The following is a 22339-nucleotide window of genomic DNA, read 5'->3' as shown; positions in this document are numbered from 1 at the left end:
TTGCCATGCACACAGCATCTCAAAAATCCCACCCCAACATAAAAGAAGGAGCACTCTGAAAGAGGATTCTATATCCTATTGCATTTTAACAACTTTTTAAAAAATGACCCAATATCATGCCTCAAGATGGTTTTTGTGATTCCAAGATTAAAGTCTGTATGAAACCCAGACTACCTGCTGCTGTTTAGTTGCTAAGCATGCTTCTTATGTATCTAGACACCAAAAGCAGTATGAATCAGGGAGGAAAAACAACAACCAACCATCTCCTTTATATAATTCATAGCACTTAGAAATTCCTTTTGCATTAGGAGACAAACCTGCACACTTCGAAATCATCTGACAAGTCATCATAAAACGCAGGTTTCTGAACAGCAGCCGATGCAGCAAGCCCTGTCCCAGCAGGTACTCCATTTTCTGGAACTGACAAAATATCACTGTCTGGGCCTTTCTCTGAACCACTTTCCTCCTTGCTTGCTTTGACTCGTCTCATGTTCCTTGAAGGCTCTGGATCCTTGCGGCTGCACTTGTCCTGGTGTTTCCCACCTTGTCTAAAGGAGCTCCTTGCCTCCATAGAAGACGGTGAGCGGCAGGTCTCTTTACACCGTGAAATCCTTCTCCTGCGGTGACTAGGAGTGCAGCCTTCAGGCTCAATCTTCTCTTCTTGCTTCTTTTCCCCACCTGTCCCCATAGTTACAAGTTCAATGGCATTCTTCCTGGAAGAATCATCTGTCCGAGCGTTTGAAGTACTCCGCCTTCTCATTCTCCTGGGCATGTTGGCTCTCTCTCTCTTTCTAACCAGGGCCCAGTGGTTCTCATCTGAAGATGATGAATCGGATGATAGTTTGTGCAAGGCATTCCATGCACGATTTGCAATGTTGGGGTGCAACTTGCCATCGTTCTCTCTTTTTTGCTTTTCTGCATGCCCATTATTCTCCTCAGGCTCTTTCCTCCGCCTAACCCTTCGCTTCACTTGTTTCCTACCAGTTTCTTTACTAGCTGGACTCAGTACCGTGACAGGGGTCGAGTTTTCAAACTTATCTTCTGATATGTCATGCAAGGTGGGAGGTCTAAACAAAGCAGCAAGCGAAGGAGATGGATGGAAAATGATAAAACGAAGAGAGAGAGAAAGAAACGAAACAAATCAGGATTTTGAAATGAAAACAAAAATAATTATGACTTAAACAGAAAAAAAAGATATGGAAAAGACATAACAAAACACTGAAAATGACAAACCAAAAGTAGATTTGAATGTAAATCCATGGAGGGGGGGTTAGGCAAAAGCAAGAGCTACGGATCATTAGATAAAGAAGACTATGCATCAATCAGATTAGGACCACTCTTTTATCACGTACCTACAGATGTCCTGAGTAGAAGGGCAGACAGATAACCGTGACTGGCTTCTGGGTGCTGTCCCTGTGGTAGGACTGCTTGCCTGTTGAAAGAAGTTAGATAATTTGGAATCTTTATCAATGAAATAAAGAGTCGATATTTTACTGCTTTTCCACATGATTAAAACAAAAGTTAACTTGTGCAGCTGTTTACGATGTTTTCACATCCACGCACTTCTAAAATACAGGAAGTGCCTGCAAAAGCAAAACCCTTTTGAGGAACTAAATGTTCTAAGGGCTACAGTTGCAGTCCACATACATATTTTATCTTGTTTGAGGAACAAACTTCTGCAGGCTAAAGGTTTCATTTTGCAGTTGGGTCTACTGCGAGCACAGAGCATGAAGGAAACAACAGCTGCCAAATTTCAACAACGATGAGGCTCCTTACTGGAACAAAGTGAACTGCACTGATATTGTGCTGAGTAAGGGCTGAGGCAGGGCTGCCAGACTGTTGCAGTGTGGGAGGGCAGAAGCAACATGAAGCTTAAATACTATTTTTAAAAACATCATCAGAGCAATCAAGTTCACTTTCAGAAACTATTTACGTGTCCAAACATCTGAAGCAAAACACTTCCACAGTATGAGCGAGTCCCATCATAAAGCAGCCACAGCAATTTGCAGACTAAACCTGTTGACTTGTTTTGGCTAGAAAACAAGATTGTTCCATGGTAGCTAGAAGGTTACTAACAATATAGTTTTGCACATAGCTAAACTCTGTAGTTAGCTTAATTGTTAATGACCCGAAGGCTTATGTTATGCACCAGCTACATTACTCTTAAAGCTCTAAACTGAAGTCCTCCTTGGCATAAGCCTTGTGATTAATCAGTATTCTGGCTGGAGGTGTAGCACAGAAGACTGCTTAACACACACAGTTTCACGGGACACTGTGAATGTCTTTAGTATTATGAACAGTTTCTGAAGTGATGATTGGATATACACATTACTCTGAAGACATGCATATGAATATCAGCTGTTGAGGAACAAAACCAGGACAGTGCTATCACATGCAAGTCCTGCTTGTAGGCATCTTGCTATCCGCTGTGGGAACAGACTGCTACCCTAAATGGGCCTTTCACGTGACCCTGCAGGGCTCTTCGAATGTTCTTATGTATAATCGGCCCATGTTGCAAAATACTTCATTGAAATGCTTTTTAATGTAGGAAATTTGTCATGTTGAAGTGGACCAAAAGCGAAAACAATCAGGCCTATACAATATCCTAAGATTCACAATCAAAGTATTACAGTTAAAGGCAACACTATTTCCCCTACCCTTACAATCATGTATTGCCACAAATCTACCTCAGAGCTCTCAGGAATATATTTTTTTCTTAATTTTGAACAAAAAAAATCCTAAAAATATTTATATTATTAATTATTATTATTATTACATTTCTGTACCAACCTTCCTCCAAGGACCTCCCACTCTCCATTATTGATTTGTTCTCCCTCTCTCATTTTATCCTCAGAACAACCCTGCAAGGTATATTTGGCTGAGAGACTATGACTGGCCCAAGGTCATCCAGTGAACTTCATGTCTGAGTGGAGATTTGAACCCTAGTTTTCCAGGTCCTAGCCGAACACTAACCACTGGCTCTGTCCATTACTAAAAGTCTTCTCCATTATTTTCTTTGTTTAAAGTGGGTGTGGTTAATCTACAGGCCACATCTGGACCCTGAAGAGACTTTCTGTAGACTCCACAAAATCTGTCGCTTTTAAAATAACAGAGCAAGTGTCAGAATAACAAAGAGCTCCTAACATGAATTTGACCAAACTGTGGGAGGAAGTGGAAGACAGGAGTGCCTGGCGTGCTCTGGTCCATGGGGTCACGAAGAGTCGGACACGACTAAACAACAACAGCAAATGTCCCTTAATAGAGGGAAATGGCCAGTAGGGCTCAAAAGGCACAGTTGAGCTGGGGGGTTGCCACTGCTGCTCCTCCTTATATACCAGCACCCACCGCCTCAGATGTACCTCACATGCTGCCCAATGGTAGGGCTGGCCTAAAGTCAGATTTTCACCAGGCTGAGTTATAAATTTAGATGCAGATCACTCTGCATGTTCATTTCCATTTACATCACAATGCTAACTCAGCTGATGTGTATCTACATCCAGGGCCATTACATGTGACAATGTGCACTGGGACCTTTAGGCTGAGTAAAACCCACTGAAATTAATAGAACTTACTTTTAAGTGGGCATGCATAGGTTTACACTGTTAGTTTTTAAGAGACATCCACACTTTGTAAGCTTATTGTCGCCTGGCTAAAGATGACAGTATAATTCAATTATAAATTTAACCAGCCTGAAACATTTTGGGACCCATTATTGCTTTTTAGAAGCACAGAACTTATATGAGTATGCTTGATTGCTATTCTTTATTGCATAATGTTTCTTTGCTGTGGTGATCCTAACACACAACCCACAGACACTGCCAGCCAGATGTGTCACATCAAACTTTGTGCAGTAGAATGTACAAACGAGACCTATGTTGGGAGGGGGTAGGAAAGAATAATTTATTGTTCTTGAGGGTTTTCTTTTTCCCATATGCAAACATTTCAATTAACATTTCTGTAAGAAGAACTACAAAATCGGAACATTAGGGGAAAGATGCCTGCTGCAGATATTGGCCACAGCTGGTGGGTATATGACACATATTGCATTCCTTCTTTTCTTAACATCTGTGATCAGTTGCGGTAACTCATGCGGGAGTTAGGCATGCATATCCAGAGATAAACACAGCCTTTTTGTGTGTGTATTTCATGTATATTTATTCAATTTTTATGTTGCTTGTTTTCATCCTGGAAACAAAGCTAGCTGAAGTAATTTGGGACACCCACTTTGTCTCCTGAAGCCTTCTGGACTACTTATTGCTTTATTATAAGCGGGCTGGGAAGGAACTGCTTCCTTTTCATCCTAAATAGCCATCATATGTACTGGGCATAGACCTGGGTGAGGAAATCCATGCAATTGCCGGATAAAAATCACTTCAGCTTAACAGAAGTTGCAATCCCATGCATGCTTTTATTACTTTTCTATGAGTAGGAATTCTTTAAAAATTCAGACCCCACGCTGGAGTAAAAATGGACCAATCCATGCAGCCCACCACTACCTATTTGGAATTTTGCAATCTACAAGCTTTTGCAGTTATCCTAATAAAAGCAACATCATTTTTGGCTCTTTACACCTATCAAATACGTATTTTATTTTAATAGATTTATTTGTTTGTTTGTTAAATGTGTATACCACCCTTCATCTGAAGATTGCAGAGGGGTTCAAAGGCATAAAAAATATATAAAAACACAAAATACATAATGAAAACAAGGGGGAGACAAAACCAATAATCTCCCCCCTCCGCCGTCCTCCCAAACTTATTATTTTCCCACAGCTGGTAGTCAGTATGGTACAGAGGAAGCAAGTATATAACATGGCACACAGCAAGTACGCAACATGGCACAAGGATTGTATATTCACTGCCCTCCTGGAGGATGACAAACAGCTGCAGAAACCATGTTCAATTTAGGCAGACAGCGCATTGAGTACATGATTCAAAATTAAATGATTTTTAAAAATATAAATTCTAATGCAATTGTCACATCAAAGAAAAAAAATAGAAAATACGTGCAGCACATATAGAACTACTAATATGCAAGGTTAACATGTAAAACTTCGCTGTTGCAACCTCACATTTAGCACATCATGATTGTAGGCTGTTACTTGATTGGCTACACAAAAGACTTCTATTTCATTTCATGACAGCATAATTAACTTCAAATGGCAAATTCCTTTAATAGACACTTCATAAAAATACTTAGTTTAAAGCACTATTTAAATGAAGGGAAAAAGTTACACCAGAGGACAGCTGGAGAAAATTCATCAACGCAGATTGTATTGGTAGCATAACTGAAGGCAGCAATACAAAATTATGTTTTGCAGCAACATATTTATAAACAAGAAAGCGCATTTCTTTATGGGAGCAGAGCTAGGTCTCAGAAACAGCACCAATTCTACCAGATTAGTTCTGGCCTTCTGAAATGTTTCTTTTGTCACTATGTCAGAACGTAGCAGTTACATGGTGCTTTAGAGCACTCGCATTCAACAAATGTGTCGTGAACCATAATTGGGTCGCCACCCCACTTAAGATGGATCACCGCAATGCTGCTGTCCCCATTCAAAAAACAAAAACAAAATCCTGGCGAATTGTTCTGAGCAAGGGTGAGGTGAAGAAGTAATAGGAGCTTAGAGCCCCAGTGGCTATGAGTGGAATTCATCAGCCCTGCTTGTGCACTACACGGGAAAGGTTGCTTCCTAATTCCCAGATAGTGGTGTAGTGGAGTCACTACTCCATCTGGAGTTCTGCTACTTGAGCTGGCCAGGGCAGAATATGTTCATGTGAAGGGGGCTATTTGTGAATTCTGGTGTGTCAGCTCCAGGCTGCCACAGCAGAGAAGACACACTGGCTGCTGGAATAGTTTAGGATCCAGAAAATCCAAGGCTGGTCCAATTCTGCCACAACGCCATTCTTTGGGGCCTTACATCAGCTACGGTGGTAGGAACACCATTAGTGGCTACCTGTTGACTGCCTATGCCACTGGTGGGTGCAGTAGGGTCCTCAACCTTGGCTGCAGACACCCCTCACCTTCCAGGCAGGCAGAGATCAGCAGTGCCAGGTGGAAGGATATCTCCACCATATCTTACCACAAACACGCACGCGCACACACACACACACACAGAGCGAAGAGTAGGGCTCAGGCGTTAGGACTGATCTCTCAAAGGAATGGGTTCCTCCTATGGGATATCTTCCATCTTCTTTAAAAACTCTGGATTCTGGAGTTTTTTCTTATGAACCGATATGATTGCCTTTAAAAAACAAATGAAACAAAACCACTATATGCTCCCCTAACTAGGCAGTAGGGAAGCTTCAGCCACCTTGAGTGTATGGAAGCATGGGATATAATTTATGGTCATGAAATATATAGACAACTCCACAGAATTGTGACACTAGTAAAACACTCTGCAAATAAATTGGCACATCATTTTCAGCCTCGCCAAAACATGATCCAAAAGCAAGGCCGTCAGTTACACCAAGTTCAGTTTCAGAGTTAGTGTCTTTTATTCTGGCATGTAAGAAGGAGATGTCAGGTGTACTCATTCATTCCATGGCTGACACGTTAGATCACAGCTTTTCATTTCTACATAACTTAAGTTTTGGGTTTTCACTCTTCATTTTGGCCAGTCCTCACCAGCAAGTTTGAAATGTAGCTCATTTCTCTCCCCCGCCCCCCCACAACTTGTAATGCTTTCACTTGCAACATTAGTGACAGCAAAGGGGTGGGTTCCCTCCAACACAATGAATGCGATGTGTCCTAGAACAGCATTAGCTGCCATAGTAACAAGCTCTTCTCCAGTCAGCATCATTCACAGACAAGATTGTTGAAATTATTGTCCATATAAATGTCATCATATTTGTGTAATACTAGAAGTCAAAATCAGAGGGCTATGGTGGTGTTTTCCAAACCTTTAATGAGAGTTTGGCACATACGCTGATGAGGATGGCCAACTACATCATATCTAATCAGGATCAGAAACGCCTCCCTCTATAATAATTAAGGGGAAAGTCTGCGAAGCAATTCACATACTTAGCTGAAAGGTACTAAAATACTGGAAGTAAAAAGTACTGATTTGAAGATATGAATACAGAAATCAAGGCAAATTATTCTTATGAGGTCAATATGACTGTACAGAGGAATAAGGGTATGTTTACGAAGACATTCTTGGCTTTCATTTTCCTTTTAACAGATGTACTTAGTAATATTGTTATAGCTTTTAGCAAGTGCATTTTGGAATGTGCAAGTCAGCTGCTCAATTTAATAAACATCTGTTTATTACCCTGTTTGAAAACAAGCATAGTATGGTTAATTGTTACATAGGAATGCATTATGTTTGCATATGCCTCTTTGAAAAGTCCACACATACCAAACCTTTAGTTGTTTATACAGATCATATCCAAGTGTGTGTGATGATAATGTGTCTAAGTCAAGATGAATTACAACAGGCTTTTCTTGCACAACCATTATATTTATAAATTTTTAAAATAAATATCTACCATGCCTTCTGATTAAATAAATCACTGAATTTGCATAGCAATTTTAAAAAATGCATCTTCACTTCCATCAGTTTAAAGAGATCAAGTGTATCCAGAAACAAACTTAAAATGTTCCAATACAGTTTAAATCATTGAAGCTGCAAACCATTTTAAACACTCTGAAATCTTACTAGGGCATAACCAGACTTAGACCTGCAGCCATGGGTGTAGCCAGGATTTGGGGGGGCAGGTTTTTTGTTGGGGGGGCATAACCTCAGTTGGCTATGTATTTTTATTGGTTTTTTGGGGAGGCAATTTCCCCTCCCTGCCCCCCCCCCTTGGCTATGCCCATGCCTGCTGTGTTGTTTGGGAGGAAAAAGAAAACTCTAAGTATAGAAGCAAGAGAAAATGCCTAGAGCAGTTTAAGGAATAAACAATCTCCAACATACTTGTTCACTACTAGAGACGTTTGCACCTCTCCAAACTGGGAGACATGAGTATGAGAGGCCTTAGGCCACAGCAGCTGCCCATCCTTCAGAAAAAACACACACCCAAAATGGGAGGTGGCATACACATGGCTGCCTTTCTGGAATAGATGATTATTTGGTTGTGATTGAGTTTTATCTACTTTTTACTGTTAACATTTAACTAAAAATTTCCATCAGGCTTTTATTGGCACATCATATTTTCCCTTTATTACTTATTAGGGAAGACCCAATTATTAAATGCCAAGCTCATATTTGTGGCCAACTGACAATGGATCAGTTTAAAACAAAGCGACTCGTTCTTTTTACTATGTGCTAAATTTTAAATATGTGCGATGAAGAGAATCAGTCTTCTAAGAAATCCTTTCACTCCCACACATCCGAATGTGGTTGTAACAAGAACTATTCAGTACAGATCTATGCAAACCATTCATTAAAAAAGAAGCATTTTTTAAATAAATCCCTGTTTGAATTGCATATACTTCTCACTGAGAAAATAGGGAACCCTCAAATAAAATATGTGAACATTTTCATACAAGCAGATAGTCTCTCACACACCAACATATTGCAAAGAGTGGACTGTATCACACCGAAAAGAAACAAATCTAGATTCTTCTGAAATTGTTATTGTCATATTAACTCACACATTTCAAAAGCAATTAAACATTTAGAAAGAAAACACAGAGAAGGTAAAAAAAAAGCAGCATGCTTTACACTGTAGAAATAGCTAGAAACTTCTGCTGGGAGAATCAACACTAAAATGTAAAATAATTAATGTGAAATTCTAGATAGAATTCCTAGATTCTCCTGCAAAAAAAAAGGTAATTTCCTCCAAAATGGTACACCTGCTCTCACTGTTTTAGATAAAGGACAGTCAGGGAATGATCCAGCCCCTCCCCTACATGTATGCATGGAACTGCACATGAGGTAGGAGGCTGGAACTCATCACTATGGCAAGCACTCTCTGCATGCATGCAAAGCTACAAAAATATTTGAGAAATAAAATGTACGGTATTTCCCCCCTCGAGACAGAGAGATGCATGTCCCACCCCTGAAAGAAAGGGGGGGAACATGGATTTTCTGTAACAAATGCCATCCATATAAACAAAACACCAGCCGATTACCAGGAGAAGTGGACACTTTCCTATCCTTCTGTCACTTCTGCTGATTCACATACTGCCAGCAGAAACCTTTGTGTGTGTTTGTGTGTGAAGTTGCCGCTGGCAGGTAATTCAAAAGCAAGCACTACATTGTTTGAGCCCTTCTTTGATGTGTCTTTCCACTGTATAAATGAATATCAAGAGGAACAGTAAATTTGGCAGGTGGGGGGAAAGAGATTTACAATTGCTTGCCTAGGTTGGCAGGTTTACTCTAGAATGCCGCTGCTTTCACAAACACCTAGCAACTACCGTGCCTTCAGGTGTAATAAGTTACTGTTCATATTACCCTCTGATGTAGTGCTCACCTTCTCGTATCTTGCTCAGCAGCTTGGTCAACTATGTTTAGTGGCCACAAAATGCAGCTATTTCTTCCTTATTCATTCAGACTCAGGAAATCAATTTCTTTCTCCATTTATTCAGAGTTTTCACCTAATCTGATTTTCATGCTCCAAATGACTATTATTATAAAACTTATTAATCTCCTTCCATAATCTCCTGTGCTCTTGGCACCACAAACATTATGGAGCAGGCTGAATATCTATATCTTCAACCTGCTTTTGAAATGTGAAAATATATGGAAGGCAATTTGTCAAGAGTCTGTAAAATAAATTTAGACACACAAACACACACACATATAGGGAACGGAAGGTTTGAGAGAGCAATATTCAGATCTAGTGAAGCCAATGGACTTTATACTGTTGACTTCAGTGAGATGTGGCTTGTTTCCAGAGTGACACATCTTGGCCTTGGGTGGGGAGAGAAGTATAAGGCAAAACCTTGGTTTAGTACTATGAGAGCAAGCCATAGTGATTCTTAGGCATGCATATTCCCTTCTCCAGTGCAGCCACAAGAAGGTATTGGGAAGCTTTCACTTCTGTTTTAAATTAACCACAGCTTTTCATGAAATCTGAACTGGGACAAAATATGGTTAATTTTAACTATGGTTTGCTGAAAAATTCAATTTCAAACCATAGTTTATAGCTCACTTGAACAAACCATAGTTGAGGTTAACCACAGTTTTCTATTTAGACAACACAGCAAAAGAGAAGCTTCCAGACTTTCTCCTTGTTGAGAGGAATAGAGGCTATGGGAGAGGTGTCTGCGATCAAGGCTTGCTTCAGCTCATTCTTGTAATGCTAAACCACAGTTTAGTGTTAAATGAAAACATACTCAAAGTATTACAAAGCCCATTTAAAAATGCAGCCCAATCATACTCATGTTTACGTTCTACTGTATTCAATGGGACTCACTCCCAAGTAAGTGTGCCTCAGATTACAGCAAAAACAGTATATGTCACACTAGGTCTGCCTGAGAGTAGTTCGTAACTTACCTTTGAAATGTTACTTGAGCGGCTTGTTGAGCGGCCTGGAGATTTCTCATTCTGTAAAAAGAATAGTAAAGGTTGCTTAGCTTCTGTCTAAACCAGAAAATTAAAATTTGCACAGCATTATCTTTTGCTTTAACTCTCAGCATCTGAAAACCTACAAAGTTCATGCCATTGAAGGATTACCAGCTGGTATCCAAAGAAGGACTTTAAGCAAGCTCAAGACCTCAGGAATTTTAGTTATTTCTTCTTTCCACAGCAGATCTTTATGCTTTAATCATAATTTTAAAAATCCCCACAATCTGTTGTCCAAGAAGGGAAGTTAGAAGCCCCTTAGGGCATGTGGAACTAGTTATGCATTTCTTTGGTTTCTAGCCATTGTTTAAAATTACTTAATAAATGTCAAATCTGGGAAAGAGAGAAAGCTGACAGTCTCTGTAGCTTCTGAATGTTGCTCTGCACAGCTGCAGGCACTATATGTGGGACGCCACCAAGAACATGAGGAAGAACTAGCTATGTATCCTAGACATTTTCCAACAATATTTAAAGCGTATTTACAAATCAAAGAAAACCATGTACATCTAGGCATAAAACTATCTTGACTCATATGAATGGAGCCTGACCCTAAAACTCAGCTAGATATTGTTATGTATGATATACATATACATACACATACACAGACACAAGGAGTCAAAGGAAAGTATTTCTTAAGCCATGGGTCCCCAAACTAAGGTGTGCGGGCCAGATAAGGCCCAAGGGACTCGTTTATCCGGCCCACGGCGACCCCCGCCACCCGCTGCTACAAGCCGCTCTTACCGGCGCTGTGCTGCGTGGGTTGGAGGGGCAGCAGAAATAGCTTGTGCACATGCGCAAGCGTTATTTCTGGTGCATATCCGGGTCAGAGGAGGCCTGTGCACATGTGCACAAGCTATTTCCTGTGCTCCTCCGCCCCGGAAGTGCACTGGAAATAATGTGTGTGCATGCACATGGGCATGCGCTCCTCCACGCGATCAGCGCTGGAGACACCAGCCCGAGGTGCGGTAAGTTTGCTGACCCCTGGCTTAAGCAGTAGTTATGCCCAGGTCAGCAGAAAGATGCCTCCTAGTTGAATGGTACTTAACTCACAACACAAGTGGGCATATATTACAGAAACTTGCCAATGATTAAGTCCTTGAGGGATACCAACCATCAAGCAAAGCTTTAATTTGTTATGTTTCCAGTAAGGATTCTAGACAACAACACCCTGCAATATCTCAACTATGAAGCCCCTATTTCTTTTCATCCTGAGAAGCAGCAAAAAAAGAGAAGGTGGTGATGTTCTGAGAGGGAAACCATCTTAGTAGGACAGATCATAGTTGGATGACCTACAATTTTGTCCTTGTGTATATGGAGAAACAAGTGCACCCAACTACAGCCAAGTTTGTTCTTTGGAAAATTGGACAGAGGTGCAAAAGCCGGGGAGGTAGGGGAAACTAGAGGAGAATATCTAAAAATGGTTGTGGGCACAATGGGTGGGAGAGGTGCTTACTGGACTTTTCTGTGTACTTTAAAAAACATAACTGCACCACTGGCACAAGCAGAGATAGAGCTGCAATCAGTGGCTCACGATGTCTCCACACAATACTTCAGTTAGAATTGCTAAGCTAAAGCCTATGCACAAAAAAGAGCAAAATTATGTTCATTTCACAATGTATATGTAAAGATACTGCCATAAATATTAATGCATTTACAGATGTTACTTGCTAATTGCTAAGGCATATGTCAAGCGCATTTAGGTTATGAACATCTATGGCAACAGAATAAAATACAGTACTATTTATATATTTTCCCCGTCAGACGTATCTCTTATTCAGCTCTGGAATTTTTCTTTAGTTTCCTACAACATTAATCAATGCATCCAAGTAACAACCTAGTTTTTGACTTGTCTGAGCATGTCACAGTCACCTTCTGTTGCTTCTTTGCTCATGCCTAAATTACAGTCATACCTCATGTTACGTCCGCTTCATGTTACATTCTTTCAGGTTATGTTCCGCGGTGACCCGGAAGTACTGGAAAGGCTTACTTCCGGGTTTCACCACTCACACATGTGCAGAAGCGCAAAATGACGTCACGCGCATGTGCAGAAGCGGTGAATTGCAACCCCTGCGTGCGCAGATGCGCCGCTGCGGGTTGCGTTCTTTTCATGTTGCGAACGGGCCTCCAGAACGGATCGCGTTCGCAACCAGAGGTACCACTGTACCTGGAAATCATTAATAGCATGTGAGAGTGCACCAACATTTAATACTAGGTTAAGGCTAAGGAAGCTTGAGTATTCATTTACAGTTTTACAAAAGGTATGAACAGCAAAGTATATTTTTGTTGTTTCCTTTACCCCCAGCCTGCAAACATGTTCAAGTTGCTGTGCAACATGTACAAGGTACACTAGCCTGTCAGCTAAAGCATGCTTTTATAATTAAAATCATTTATACGTTTCCAAGCACAATTCACAGGCTATACATGAGAGTCAGGCATGCCAACTCTAGGGGGCAGAGATGTCATCAGCCCCTTGAATATTCCTTAGCTAAGGGCTCAGCCCCCCAAATATTCAAGGCGCAAGGGACACCGGCAGAGCCAGGTGCAAGGCCTAGCTGAAAGCTGCACTGGCTCAGATGGTGTCAGGAGATGTTGCACAGGCTGGTGCAACATCGCACCAGCCCAAGCCAGTCCCTGCAGCATCTCCTGACACCAGGGGGACTTGCATGGCCTAGTAGAAGGCTGAACTGGCCTGTGGTGAATCTCCCATCACTGCACAGGCCAGTGCAGACTTCCGCTACACCACGTCAGTCTGGCCTGCATGGCGTTGGAAGATGTGTATGACATCATGTGATGAATGTCACACAGATATAAGAAGGTAGGTCCTAGAAAGAAGAGAAAAAACACCTAGCAATTTTATCCATAAAGGATTTTGCTGGGCTCTCAGTCCGTGACTTCCTGGCTGCACAAATATATCACACAGCTTGCTTGAGATTTAATGTTTTCCACCTTGACTCCCAACAGAAGCCTATAGTCCTCTTCAACATTTAATGATTCTGTTTTAGAACTCCTATTTCTGCTTTAGAAAGTTAGTGGTAATATGTTAGTATTAACATGGTTACTTCTTTGGAAAGTATATATCAATTTCTAGAGAAGCGGGCATGTTAATGTCAAATAAATGAGCAACTGTTATGAAAAGCTGGTGTAAAAGCTATGCATGTAACAAAAATAAAATTATGACAAGGGCCAGTGTATATAAAAACAAAGCCTCACTCAATACTAAGTTCTATTGGGGTTTTTTTTTTTAAAAAAAAGAAAAAAATCTAAAGATATGAAAGAAGCAGAAGTAAAGAGATGCTGTCCCCACCTTTCCAAACCACAAAGGAGAATAGGTAATTTTTTACACCAGGAAAATCTATAGAATGAGGCTCACAACTACCATCTTTGATCATCCTTTTTTCCAGTATCTCAATCAAATTTAAGCACTTTGATTAGTATTCCTTCTTCCCATTCTGATGAAAGTACATTTAACCTTCAAATAGGGACGTGGGTGGCGCTGTGGGTTAACCCACAGAGCCTAGGACTTGCCGATCAGAAGGTCGCCGGTTCGAATCCCCGCGACGGGGTGAGCTCCCGTTGCTCGGTCCCTGCTCCTGCCAACGTAGCAGTTCGAAAGCACGTCAAAGTGCAAGTAGATAAATAGGTACCGCTCTGGAGGGAAGGTAAACGGTGTTTCCGTGTGCTGCTCTGGTTCGCCAGAAGTGGCTTAGTCATGCTGGCCACATGACCCGGAAGCTGTACGCCGGCTCCCTCGGCCTGTAGAGCGAGATGAGCACCGCAACCCCAGAGTCGGTCACGACTGGACCTAATTGTCAGGGGTCCCTTTACCTTTTTTAACCTTCAAATGCAGCATACGAAACATATAAGAAAGAATGAAAGGCACATGTCTGTTCCATTTCTTCTTTCCTTATTTAAAGCTTTTAAAAATTCTATTTCTGAAGTAAAGTTTTGGTTTGAAGAAACGTGTAAGGGAATTCACACAACTGAATGTAAAGGGTACACAGCATATAAACTGTTTTGACTTTTATATGCAAGAGATCAACAGGAGATCAGCAGGTGGCTAACACAAAAGCTCATACCAGTAACAAACTTAGTTGGTCTCCAGGGGTTAGAAGGATCTTGCAAACAGTCTGCTTCCCCCTCCCCCCCCAAAAAAACTCATAAAAGTATATACAGCCACAGGCAACTGAAAATTGGTAGGATTTGATTCGTCTAATCAGTGGATATTTTGTCTCCTCTCATTGAACCTGATGGGGAAAGGGAATTCAACCCAAATTGGAATGAATGATGGGAAATAAAAAGGCAATCTCAAGCCACAGTCAAGGTCAGTTGGTGGGTCTTTCACAGTAAATAAGTGAGCAAAGAAAAGGACAGAAGCAGTAGAGCTGGAACCTGACGCTAAGCAGAGAACATAAAGGCTTAGAGGTTTGAGATGCCTGACAGAAGCCAACACCTGAAATGACTCGCAGAAGCTGAGGAGGTCTCTGGGTGAAAGTCACTGTCCCAGAGGTAGCCTTCAAGAAAGTTCTAAGACCAATTAAGTAGGGTTGCTGAGTACCTGACGAAGCAGAGTTTGCTGGCACTGAAGATTACAGCAAAAGTCCTGATGTTGTTGGTTAGTCGTTTAGTCGTGTCCGACTCTTCGTGACCCCATGGACCAGAGAACGCCAGGCACTTCTGTCTTCCACTGCCTCCCGCAGTTTGATCAAACTCATGCTGGTAGCTTCGAGAACACCATCCAACCATCTCGTCCTCTGTCATCCCCTTCTCCTTGTGCCCTCCATCTTTCCCAACATCAGGGCCTTTTCCAGGGAGTCTTCTCTTCTCATCAGGTGGCCAAAGTATTGGAGCCTCAGCTTCACGATCTGCCCTTCCTGTGAGCACTCAGGGCTGACTTCCTTAAGAATGGATAGGTTTGATCTTCTTGCAGTCCATGGGACTCTCAAGAGTCTCCTCCAGCACCATAATTCAAAAGCATCAATTCTTCGGCGATCAGCCTTCTTTATGGTCCACCTTTCACTTCCATACATCACTACTGGGAAAACCATAGCTTTTACTATACGGACCTTTGTTGGCAAGGTGATGTCTCTACTTTTTAAGATGCTGTCTAGGTTTGTCATTGCTTTTCTCCCAAGAAGCAGGCGTCTTTTAATTTCATAGAATCATAGAATCATAGAGTTGGAAGAGACCACAAGGGCCATCGAGTCCAACCCCCTGCCAAGCAGGAAACACCATCAGAGCACTCCTGACATATGGTTGTCAAGCCTCTGCTTAAAGACCTCCAAAGAAGGAGACTCCACCACGCTCCTTGGCAGCAAATTCCACTGTCGAACAGCTCTTACTGTCAGGAAGTTCTTCCTAATGTTTAGGTGGAATCTTCTTTCTTGTAGTTTGGAACCATTGCTCCGTGTTCGCTTCTCTGGAGCAGCAGAAAACAACCTTTCTCCCTCCTCTATGTGACATCCTTTTATATATTTGAACATGGCTATCATATCACCCCTTAACCTCCTCTTCTCGAGGCTAAACGTGCCCAGCTCCCTTAGCCGTTCCTCATAAGGCATCGTTTCCAGGCCTTTGACCATTTTGGTTGCCCTCCTCTGGACACGTTCCAGTTTGTCAGTGTCCTTCTTGAACTGTGGTGCCCAGAACTGGACACAGTACTCCAGGTGAGGTCTGACCAGAGCAAATACAGTGGCACTATTACTTCCCTTGATCTAGATGCTATACTCCTATTGATGCAGCCCAGAATTGCATTGGCTTTTTTAGCTGCCGCGTCACACTGTTGGCTCATGTCAAGTTTGTGGTCAACCAAGACTCCTAGATCCTTTTCACATGTACTGCTCTCAAGCCAGGTGTCACCCATCTTGTATTTGTGCCTCTCATTTTTTTTGCCCAAGTGCAATACTTTACATTTCTCCCTGTTAAAATTCATCTTGTTTGTGTTGGCCCAGTTCTCTAATCTGTCAAGGTCATTTTGAAGTGTGATCCTGTCCTCTGGGGTGTTAGCCACCCCTCCCAGTTTGGTGTCATTTGCAAATTTGATCAGGATGCCCTTGAGTCCATCATCCAAGTCGTTGATAAAGATGTTGAATAAGACCGGGCCCAAGACAAAACCCTGTGGCACCCCACTAGTCACTCTTCTCCAGGATGAAGAGGAACCATTGATGAGCACCCTTTGGGTTCGGTCAGTCAGCCAGTTACAAATCCACTGAGTGGTAGCATAGTCAAGACCACATTTTACCAGCTTCTTTACAAGAATATCATGGGGCACCTTGTCAAATGCCTTGCTGAAATCAAGGTAGGCTACATCCACTGCGTTCCCTTCATCTACCAGGCTTGTAATTCTGTCAAAAAACGAGATCAGGTTAGTCTGACATGACTTATTTTTCAGAAATCCATGCTGACTATTGGTGATCACAGCATTCCTTTCTAGGTGCTCACAGACTGTTTGCTTAATGATCTGCTCCAGAATCCTCCCTGGTATTGATGTCAGACTGACCGGGCGGTAATTATTTGGGTCCTCTCTTTTCCCCTTTTTGAAAATAGGGACAACATTTGCCCGCCTCCAGTCTGCCGGGACATCGCCTGTTCTCCAGGAATTCTCAAAGATGACTGACAGTGGTTCTGAGATCACATCTGCCAGTTCTTTTAATACTCTTGGATGCAGATCATCTGACCCTGGAGACTTGAATACATCTAAACTAGCCAAGTATTCTTGTACTATCTCCTTAGTTATTCTGGGCTGTGTTTCCTCTGCTGAATCATTTGCTTCAAATTCTTCAGGTCGGGCATTGTTTTCTTTATCGGAGAAGACTGAGGCAAAGAAGGCATTGAGGAGTTCAGCCCTTTCTGTGTCCCCTGCTTGCATTTCACCATCTTCTCCTCTGAGTGACCCGTTTCTTTGTTCTTCCTTTTGCTACGAACATACCCATAAAAGCCTTTTTTGTTGCTTTTAACCTCTCTAGCAAGCCTGAGTTCATTCTGTGCTTTAGCTTTTCTGACTTTGTGTCTACACGTGCTGGCTATTTGTTTGAATTCCTCTTTGGTGGTTTCCCCCCTTTTCCATTTTTTGTACACATCCTTTTTTAATCTTAACTCAGTTAAAAGTTCTTTAGATGGCCACCCTGGCTTCTTTAGGCACCTTCCATGTTTCCGTCTCATTGGTATTGCCTGAAGTTGTGCTTTTACTATCTCCCTCTTAACAAACTCCCAGCCATCATGAACTCCCTTTCCTTTTAGTATTACTGTCCATGGGATCTCACCCAGCACTTCCCTAAGTTTTATGAAGTCGGCTTTCTTAAAGTCAAGAAATTGAGTCCGAGTATGCTTGGCTGCTCCTTTCCGCTGTATAGTAAACTTCAGAAGAGCATGATCACTCGCGCCTAATGATCCTGCCACTTCTACCCCACTAACCAGGTCATCATCATTGGTTAGGACCAGATCTAAAATGGCTGTTCCTCTTGTTGCTTCTCCCACTTTCTGGACAATGAAGTTGTCTGCAAGGCCAGTGAGGAATCAGTTTGACCTTATGCTCTTGGCTGAGTTTGACATCCAACAAATATCCGGGTAACTGAAGTCCCCCATTGCTACTATCTCCCTTCCTTTTGCATGCTTGGCCATCTGTTCCAGGAAGGCATCATCTATGTCCTCCTTTTGGCTTGGGGATCTATAGTAAACTCCCACAATGAGGTCACTGTTATTCTTCTCTCCCTTAATTTTCACCCAAATGCTCTCACTTTGGCTTTGAGGTTCTAAATCTTGGATCTCTTCACAGGTATACACATCCCTGACATATAACGCCACTCCTCCTCCTTTCTTGTCTGGTCTGCTTCTCTGAAATAGATTGTATCCCTCCATTATTACATTCCAATCATGGGACTTATCCCACCAGGTTTCAGTGGCTGCTGTCACCATCTGCAGTGATCATGGAGCCCAAGAAAGTAAAATCTCTCACTACCTGCATTTCTTCCCCTTCTATTTGCCAGGAGGTGATGGGACCAGTGGCCATGATCTTCGTTTTTTTGATGTTGAGCTTCAGACCATATTTTGCGCTCTGCTCTTTCACCCTCAATAAAAGGTTCTTTAATTCCTCCTCACTTTCTGCCATCAAGGTTGTCAAAAGTCCTGATAGAACATCAAAAGTCTATCAAAAGTCCTTATAGTGCCATCAAAAGTCCTGATAGAAGCCTGATAGATGAGGCTGTGGACCTGAGTGAAGACTGCAAGTAGAGTCCTCAATGCCTATAGGTGATAAATTGAATCCCTTAGAATAGTCTTCTTAAATGTTATAGTGTGTAAGCCTTTTAGTTAAAGAAACAGTATCCAAGTAAAGTTCAACATATGAATTAGTATTACCATCTTTTTACATTGTTAATTAAAGTAAAATATATTTTGTGAAGCTTTCCACTGCTTTGTACCACTCTTATGCATAGCTACTGATTGGTAAACCAAGGCTTTGACTTTGTATTTATACAAGGTGGCAGGAGTAAAAGGGCTGGATAGATAAGTAAAAGTTTTCAGCCTGAAGTAGAGAAAGCAAAACAGCTGAATTGTGCTTCAATAATAATAATAATAATAATAATAATAATAATAATAATAATACAATTGTGTCAGAGATGGGGGTAGTTCGTTACAATCTGGTGGCAGTGCGGTGGGAGTTGCGACAGAACTTCATCTAGCTCTGTTCTTAGTGGAGCAGAGATTTATCTACAAAATATAAATGTTTAGATTCGTTAATTTAGAAGACAAATTGAATTATTTGGGAGCCAGAATAGCTCGCAAGGAAATCCATCAGGCCATGCTAATTGGCAGACAACAGTCAATTAACATCCAAGATGAAAGAGTAGCCAAGTACTTGACAAACAGCCAAAAGCATTTCAGAAAGAAAAGTACATTAATTAAATACACAGAACAGAGGTGCCTCAATTAGTACAGAGCTGTAAAACTAACTTGTTTATTTTATTTACAGCATATAAAATGTGGATCTTTTTCATACCGTCCTAACAGTACATTCCTGCACACTACTCAAAAATGAGTCCCACTGAGTTGGGTAGGACTTACTCCCAAGCACATTGGTAGTGGATGGCAGCAGAGCAGATTTGCTTTACAGAAGCCGTGGGGTCACAATTCATTCCATGAAATCATTTTTATAAAAAAGCAAATTTGCGAATAAGAGTCTTGGAAATCAGAGAGCTGAAAAGAAATGGCTGTTATTCTGCACCTTATATGTTGATGTAGCATAAAGTGTAAAATAACTACAAGAATAGGTTTTGTTGTACCTAACACTTTCCTTCAATAATATTTTTTGTAGTCTAATAGCTCTTTTAGCACTATTGCTAAATTTTATCAAGTTGCAGAAAGAGCCACATTCCTACTCTATGTCTACCAATTGTATATATTAAAATAGATGCAGTAGCTATTTTCCCACTGCACAAACAGGTTATTGTTGCATGCCAAATTTATATACAATAGAACACTGGATCTTACTTGCCCTGTCAGCTGTATTTATTTGGATATTCTGTATTTTGCTCCAAAAACAAATTTAATTTGCCATGAAACTCACTGGGGGACCTTGGGCCAATCATCACATTGAAGGATTGTTGTGGGAATAAAATGAGGAGTGAAGTAATGAATGCTACCATGAGCTCCTTGGTGGAAGCTCCTAAGAAATCTAAAAGCAATAAATTAAATATTCTATAGCATCCATCCAATGGCTGACCAGTAAAGGTACAGCAACTTTTTTTAAAAAAAGGAAATACCTGGACACCAAAAATATTCATGAAAGGGTACATTTTACAGTGAAACCTCGGTTTTTGAACATAATCCATTCCGGAAGATCGTTGGACTTCCTAAACCAGGCATTGGCAAGCTCAGCCCTCCAGATGTTTTGGGCCTACAACTCCCATCATCCCTGACCACTGGTCGTGTTAGCTAGGGATGATGAGAGTTCTAGCCCCAAAACATCTGGAGGGCAGAGTTTGCCTATGCCTGTCCTAAACGTTCGAAAACCAAAAACGGAAGCCTCAATACAACAGGAAAACTCAAAACGGAAGCTGTGTGGCACATTCAGCTTCTGAAAATCGTTCAAAAACTGAAGCAGTTACTTCCAGGTTTTCGGCGTTCAAAAGCCAGAACTTTCAACTTCCGAGATGATTGAAAACCGAGGTTCCACTGTACATGGAATTTGAAAAGTGAATGCTTGAAGGGTAAATGCAAATAAAAGTATCCTCTTCTCCCTCTCTATGGCCTATGAAAGCTATTTATTATGATCAAACACTGACCTCACTCTCCATTAAGATGCTGCTTTTACAGAGCTATGGCAGCAAACATCTCACATAAGCAAGCTCCATGCTGATCTCCATGACAACAGGTTATATTCTCTACCAATAAAAACTACTGTGTCCAAGGTTATTCCTTTTTTTTCCCTTCCTGTGCAACTGGCATAATGTAGAAATATAAAGCTGCAATGATTAGCTATTCATTGTGAGATTACACTTAATGACAAGATGTCTGCAACCCCAAAAAATCAATGAAATAAAACTTTTAAGACATTGTGATAGTATGTTCATAGTAGATGCTTACATTGTGATAGTCTTCATCTTGCCAGTTATATAGCCTTTATTTCTACTAGAATCCTTTCTAGTAGATTCTACTAGATTCTACTAGAATCCTTTCTAGTAGAAATCCTTAGCTGATGGATTTGTAGCTCTTTTGTAACTGAACTATGGTTTAATCCATTCAGACAGGAGAGCAGACCATGGGGAGATTTGGAAGTGTGCTGATGTGGCAAATGGTGTTTGCCCAGGCCACAGTTTGCCATGCTAAGAACAAGAAACTTGAAATCTCTTCCCTTTGTGCTTGCGGGAAGGGGCAGAGGGAGAATATGCTGAAGGCCTATGTGATTCCTTTCCATATCTCCAGAACATAGAAGGATTCATAATACAAGTGCACTCTAGTATGTAGCCTTTCCTTAGACTTGGAGATTTCCTGAGCTGGTCTGGGCTAGGTTTTGATCAAGTGATCAAGTGTCAGACACTAGCACAGTAACTCCACAAAGCAGTTGTCTAACTAAAAAAAAAAAAAATGTTTTGATAATCTTAGTGGCATTCTTGTTGCATCCACTTAAAACCACACACCACCACCTTGTCATCTACGGCATAGATCACCTGACAGAGTTGCACAATGCGGTGCTCACCGTTACAGACACATTCAGCCTCAATTTTGTGTGGACCACACAGGACTAAAGGTTAGGGATGGGGCACCTCTGACCCATGGGCCAAATTTGGCCCACAAGGCTGTTTTCCCCATACTCAACTTCCTAACATCTGACATCATTTGCGTCATCGGGTGTGAGGCAGGTTACATGACCATTACATTGGCTACATGACCAAGGTCTCTGTGAGGAACTCAATCATGCAGCTAATCTCTATATAAAGCAACTCTGTCAGCCCCATGCTTGTGGCTTGGGAAGTTCCAAGTGTAGGGCTGTTGTCAGGGTCCAATAAGGATCAGGCCCACTAGACCAAAAAGATTCCCCATCCCTGCTATGGAGCCTTGCAGCACAACCCATCAATGAGGGTAACACCACATCAAACATCAGTTGCTTTCCTATATTCATTGAGAAATAAGTTGTTGAAATAGATAGACTGGAGGCATAGTGACAACTTCCTACTTTATACACAAATGTACTGAAAAATACTCACCACCCTCAATGAGAAGCAGCAGAGGATAGCCTGGGTAGAGAGAAAATGAGAGGGTTTCTCTCCTGTCTGCCTGTGCAACAGCGATACCAGATCAATCAGAAGGAAGAGAAACCTAGCTGTCATTTCT

At 41.5% G+C, this 22339-nt stretch overlaps 1 protein-coding gene across 5 annotated transcripts in view; it reads right to left on the bottom strand.

Moving 5' to 3' along the window:
• MARCHF1 (membrane associated ring-CH-type finger 1) overlaps positions 1-22339 on the bottom strand; it is a 114415-nt gene that overhangs the window by 32722 nt on the left and 59354 nt on the right. For all 5 annotated transcript variants that reach the window (XM_083631345.1, XM_083631342.1, XM_083631343.1 and 2 more), the window contains 2 exons: positions 10445-10495; positions 1353-1432 (listed from right to left, as the gene is read on the bottom strand). In XM_083631345.1, coding sequence (XP_083487471.1) covers positions 1353-1432; positions 10445-10495 — 131 coding nt within the window. The remainder of the gene's footprint in view (positions 1-1352; positions 1433-10444; positions 10496-22339) is intronic.

The sequence above is a fragment of the Podarcis filfolensis genome, assembly GCF_964270895.1.
Source record: "Podarcis filfolensis genome assembly, chromosome: 9".
Lineage (NCBI taxonomy): Eukaryota > Metazoa > Chordata > Lepidosauria > Squamata > Lacertidae > Podarcis > Podarcis filfolensis.
This window is presented reverse-complemented; position numbering and strand designations above follow the sequence as displayed.